At 40.1% G+C, this 6,169-nt stretch overlaps 1 protein-coding gene across 1 annotated transcript; it reads left to right on the top strand.

The window, feature by feature from the left end:
* The first annotated feature begins 3,320 nt into the window (after positions 1-3,320).
* Positions 3,321-4,158, top strand: LOC103712955 (40S ribosomal protein S30). The gene is made up of 3 exons (XM_008799676.4): positions 3,321-3,422; positions 3,516-3,653; positions 3,761-4,158. Exons 1-3 carry the CDS (start codon positions 3,419-3,421, stop codon positions 3,805-3,807), a joined length of 189 nt encoding a protein of 62 aa, XP_008797898.1. The 5' UTR covers positions 3,321-3,418; the 3' UTR covers positions 3,808-4,158.
* Positions 4,159-6,169: the final 2,011 nt, after the last annotated feature.

The raw sequence follows: 6,169 nt of genomic DNA, 5'->3' as shown, positions 1-6,169 counted from the left end.
AATACATTAACATGTTATGTTAAATAATTTAATATTATATTAAATTATTATTCTATAATACATAATGTTATAGTACTATATTATAATAATATTATATTATATTACATTAATATTATACTATATCATATATTTATGTATTAATACATATTATATTTTATTATGTTCTGTTATATAATACTGGTAATGTTCTTTATGGTCATTTTGTCACACAAAAGTACTTTTTCAGTTTGTTTACCAAACACATGTTAAAGTGCTACAGCATTTTAGAAATGTAGTTACCAAACAGCAAACAGCTTTTTATAAACGCTTTGATTTAGACAGCTCTACTTCCAAAAGCTCTACTACTAACAGCTCCTCCAAACAGGGGCGTTACCGGTTATGTTAGCTGTACTGGTTATATTATAAGCAATAAATTAAGAGTCGTCATCTCCTTGTCATGATGAAATTGTTCTTTGATTTGTTCAAAGGATTTGTATTATTTGTGTTCTTTGCTTAAATTACTTTTCCAATGGCCCAAATCTTCGCAAATGTCAAATCTGTGGCCATAGTTGTTACCATATTGCAGTAATCAAAACTATGAATGTTTATGGAGTAAACATTCAATTCTCTCTCTAGATGATGCTAATATATAATAGTATGTTTATCAACAAATCCAATAAAAAGGTCTTTGATGACAAAATCAAAATTAAAAAAAAAACTCAAATAATTTAATAAACGGTGAGATCATGGCCATACATCAAGTAACCCTAATTTTGAATCAGTCGAACAATACTTGAATGAATAACTAGCAGAATTGCTATATCAACTCATCAAATGAGAGAATAATAGTCACAAGATACTCCATTCCCTTGTCAAGAGGACTTGGGTCTGGTGGTTGGTATCTTCTCCTTCAATAGCTTGCTCAAATGATAGGTCCGGAGTTGAAGCTTTGGTGATGGCATTCCATCCGTATTTCTTGAAAGTATATATATATTTTTAAATTTATGGCAAAACATTTGTCAAACCTACTGGTCTAAAAGGGGGAAAAAACTGAATAGTTAGATATAAGAAGATGGTCCACAATCAAGACATGGGGTATGGCAATTGTCACATACCAAGGCAGGAAACCAATCAACTTATTGGTTAGCAAATGAAGGTTTCAAGGTATAGAGATCACTTTGCTTCCTCATTGTTTATCATCATGCTGGCATATGTTTTCGGTAGTACTCACGATAGATTCCAATATTGAGGCTGAAAAATGTTTGCTATTGTCTTGCCTGTTTAAATGAAACAGTCCTTACATTTTGTGTTCTGCCCTTCTTCCTATCGGCACTTATCATTCCATGTCCTAACCTGGCATTTAAAACATAGAAATTACAAACCCTTTTCTAAACAAAATCAGAAACATCCATAAATTGTATTTTGTACACTACAAACCCTACACTTCCATTACTGTGGAGTCTACCTATTGGCGGAGGAGACCATCTGCTATACCCTCTTTTGTTGTCTACGTGCGGACCAGGTTTGGCAGTGGTGGAGGAGACCATCGTCGAGCGGAGGCAGTCCCTGTCGGAGGACTTTCTTCTTCGGCTGCGAGCATCAGCGAGGAGGCCAGACATAGTGGAGTGGGGTGTTCGGTGTGCCTATTTGGCCTATCATATTTAGCTGGATAGAAACGTCCGGATCTTTGAGGATAAGTGGTCCCAGCCGATGGTGGTGGTGGTCAGAGTTCTGCTTTATTCAACGGAGTTTATCAGTAGTGTACTATTCTATTCTCCTGAGGCTAGGGACATCTGGGTCTCTCGTCCAGTTGTGTCAGCGACCATGTTTGCATTTGTTGCTTGGGAGCCCCCACTTCTTTTCTTTTTCAAGGTGAATTTTGATGGCAGTATTGATGGGAGTGGGCTTTATCATCTGAGATCACCACTCCAGATTTGTGGCGGCTGGCAGTCGACAGATTTACGACACCCTTATCATTGTTGCGGAGCTGCGGGCGGCATGAAAGGGTCTCTCCTATGCGAGGCAGGCTTTCGGTGCGGAGTATATCTACCTAGAGGGCGACTCGCCGAGTCGGATAAGCAGTCCTTGCTCCGTGACATACGACGGATGGCACAAGATTGCGCCTCGTTTAGGGCCACGCATATGTACCGGGAGGCCAACACAGCTGCAGATTGGGTGGCCTCCTACGCGGCATATCACTCGGAGGTTTTTCTTTGGATAAACCAGGCGAATGTTCCCTACCCGTTGGGCCATATTTTTTTTTTTCTGATTTTCTTGGTGGTACTTATATACGTGTGGTGTGAGAAACCGGTGTACCAAAAAAAAAAAAACAATTGCGATCTTTGAAATACATCAATCCTTACGAAGTCTCATGAAAGTGGGGTTTGAATCCACATCTCTTCATATAACTATCACTATTGGAGTCTTTACCTGTTGCATTAGCCACTAATCTTTTAGTAAACATTAAATTAAATTATGGGATCGCAATCATTTGTCAAGTACTCTTGTTCAAGTCAATCATGTGCTTGCTGGAGGGTTAGATCATAGTATGTATCGCAGGCTCATATCCTTTTAAGCACTTGCATTAATATGCCTCAAGAAATCATAAATCACATAAAATAAGAGCAGTCGATGGCAAAATGAAGATCCAAACACTCAATTTGGCGGGCTTTTGATACTCTTGGACATTTCTCTCTCCGAATCATTCACTTATATGTCATACATATGCCTGACAATGGTCCAAGGAGGATAAATAAGAACACATAGATTGAGGTGCGCATGTTTTTATAGCAGGCGTAAATTAAAACATCTTTTCATAGGTCAATAGATCACAATCTTCCCATGCCGGAGACAAGGCTGAAACAATCGGGTGGCAATTTGACCTAATCCACCGATGCAACCTACAATTGGATCAGATTTAGTAAAAATAAATTTAGATCATAAACAGGTTAACCCATCTAAATTTATTTATTAAATAGGCTAAATTTAAATTTAGACCTTTAACTCATTTGACTTCTTTCGACAAATTTAATAATTAGACATGTCATAATTTAATATGTTTAATTTATTTTCATCCTATTTAACCTACCTATTTATTATGTTTAATCCACTTAAATTTATTTAATTTGTTAAAATTTTGCTTAACTTGTTCATCTTATTTAGCAAATATATTATACGTGTCAAATTAGATTGTATATATAATAAATAGATTAGGTTTGAATCTAAATTTTTGATGTATTTGGTAAATAGGTTGGGTTCCCCCGACTCATATTGGACCCAGCCCGTATCTTACTCGACCTAACCCGATTGCCACCTGTCTATATATTTCAGCACACGTCCGAAACCCTAATCCGCCAACAGAACTCAGGGTTTCTCTGTTCCTTCCCTCTATCGCTCGCTCGCTGCAAACGCTACAAACCAATCCGCCGCCGCCGCCGCCATGGGTAAGCCAAAAGATTTCCAAAACCTCCTGCTCCCTTAGATACTCTATTCTTTCTCTCTATTTCTCTCCGTCTCACGGGGTTGGTTGGTTTCAGGGAAGGTGCACGGTTCTCTGGCTCGTGCCGGGAAGGTGAGAGGGCAGACGCCCAAGGTCGCGAAGCAGGACAAGAAGAAGAAGCCCCGTGGCAGGGCCTACAAGCGCATGCAGTACAACCGCCGCTTCGTCACCGCCGGTACCAAATCCTTCCTCTCTTCTATTGTTTCTATCTGGATTCGGTTTCTCTTTGGATTTTGGGAACTGCTTCATGATTCCTTGCTTCTTTCTTTTCATTCTCTTCAGTTGTTGGATTCGGGAGGAAGCGAGGGCCCAACTCATCCGAGAAGTAAAAAAAGATCGCGGTAGACTCCTCTTCAATATTTAGTTTCAAAAAAATATAGGGTTTTGTTTCCGGATTCTGAATTATGGGTCTGGATTCTGTGCTTCGAGAATGGTTTATGGAAATATTGAATCGATTGGGGGGTAATGCTATGTTTTGCCCCTCTTTAGAGATGCTTCGGTAGCTATCTATCGTTATTCTGAAGGAAGTTTCCATTTTTTGGATCACATTTGTTCTATTCGTCTTTCAAAATTTAGCTCCTTTTGTATGGTTGCTGCTGTGTCGATGTTAATTGGATATCCAGCTTGAATTGTTAATGATGAATGAGATGCAGTCTTAATCAGTTGTGAGTTTGATATTAGCGATGAGTTTTAAGTGATGGTGGTATTAACAAACAAAAAGATGAATGAAAATATTCGATGATGAATGTTTGTGTCCTAGTCAAATAGTGTAATTGAAAATTAGTGTGTGATCAATAATTTCACTGAGGAAGTAGCTGAGAGGCCTTAAACATATTGCATTGCTTTCATCATTTTGTCATTTGACTGCCTTTCCACTTCCTGAACTACGATCTCTGCTTCCAATGTCTTTCCAGCTAATGCAGTTACTAGGTTTAACTTATGAGAAGTGTATTGTGAATGTATACGATTTCATCTTAATCTTCTTGGTTTGCCCTGATACTAGTGTTCCAATATGAAATTATGGCTGCATTTTGTTATCTTAGATGCAGGCAGTGGTACTGGTATGCTTTCATGTACTGTAGACTAGAGCTGATCAAAATCCGGGCTAGGCTGGGCCGGGCTCGGGCCGGGCTCTACAGCAGAAATTAGGCCCGATGGCTATGCTCAGGCTTGGCCCGACTGTCGGACTTAAATTTTTGTCCAGGCCCGACCCGACTTTATAAATCTGGTTCTAGGCTCATCTAGCCCGACCCGACAAGCCCGATTTTTTCTTTGTTTGGAATCTGGAAATGGGCCAGAATGGCCTGACCAGGCCCGGCCCGATTTTTTTGGTCGGGCTATTTTTCTTACCCAGGCCCGACCCATGGGCCTTTTTTTAATGCCCAAGCCCGAAAAATTCCGCGCCTGGGGAAACCTTCCCTTCCCCAGATCTCGACGGTGAATTCATAAATCAAAACTTATCCTTGACAAAAGATCTCCCTTTGTTGCACTAGGAATCCTCGGCTCTTAACGAATAATGATGATAGGCAACTCGAGTTTTTTCAAAGGGCTAGGCGGGCCAGTAGCCCCGTGATCAGCTCTACTGTAGACATATGATGAGGCAGGTGACTAGTGATTGTACGCACTCCAATCATCTAGCGAGTGTGTGATGTGTTCTGAATGTTCGGGAGTAGAAAAGGGTGCTTAATTTGTTGAGCTGATCTTGGGGCCTGTCAAGAGACCTTTGTAAAGATTTTCAAGGAGATAAGGGAAGGACCCTCTCATGATCCATTTGCATTCTTGTCCATCCGACAATGCATGCTAATTTCGTTGCCGCTATATTGCTACTTTGTTTGATTAACTGCTCGTTCGCTCTCTCTTACTAGCTTCTTGCATGTATAATGTCATCCCTTTGGTTTTAGTCCCCCCTCTTGTCATTGGCAGGTATCACTTGAGCAAATCAAACTAAACCATATGTAAGTGCACTCATAAATTTTACATAATCACCTGTTTTCCCTGAATATCATGACCTATTCCATGATAAAATGCGCATGGCAACGGGAGGATTATACAGCATTGTAGCCGAATAAATTTTTCGTGGTCTTATCTGCTCTTGGGTGACAATTTTGATGATTTGCATTCAGTATTCAGTATCTCAATTACCTTTTGTGGGCAAATTTTGATGTGTTCAATTTATGCATGAAGGCACTTGTTTCTCAATTTATGCATGAAGGCTCTTGGGTGACAATTCTGATTATTTGCATTCAGTATTCAGTATCTCAATTACCTTTTGTGGGCAAATTTCGATGTGTCCAATTTATGCATGAAGGCACTTGTTTCTGGTGTGATTCTGAGTTCAAAAAATTTCTATCCTATAGCTGCCATGATTTGAAAGGTTTGAGCCAAATTTCATGCACAAACTTAGGCTTGGAGGTACTTAGCTTCAGATACCCTCTGCCTCCCCGGGATACACCCACCATCGAGCCCCCCACCATAAAATTACAATGAAATAGGAGCACAAAAATACCCCTAGCAGACCAAAGGGAGGGGAACCAAAAAAAGAAAGCAGGCAATGGCAATGGATGGAGGGACGTCTAGGTGGTTTTGGTGGCTTGCACTGATTTAGGTCGAGCTAGTAGGTCGGTTTTCCAGGCTTGAAGGAGTTGCCGTGGTTTTGCACTGTGCTTGCCTTTATTCCTTTGCATTTCAAAC

Source organism: Phoenix dactylifera, chromosome 4, assembly GCF_009389715.1.
Source record: "Phoenix dactylifera cultivar Barhee BC4 chromosome 4, palm_55x_up_171113_PBpolish2nd_filt_p, whole genome shotgun sequence".
NCBI lineage: Eukaryota > Viridiplantae > Streptophyta > Magnoliopsida > Arecales > Arecaceae > Phoenix > Phoenix dactylifera.
Note: the sequence above shows the minus strand (reverse complement) of the source record. Positions and strands in the feature narration are given on the sequence as shown.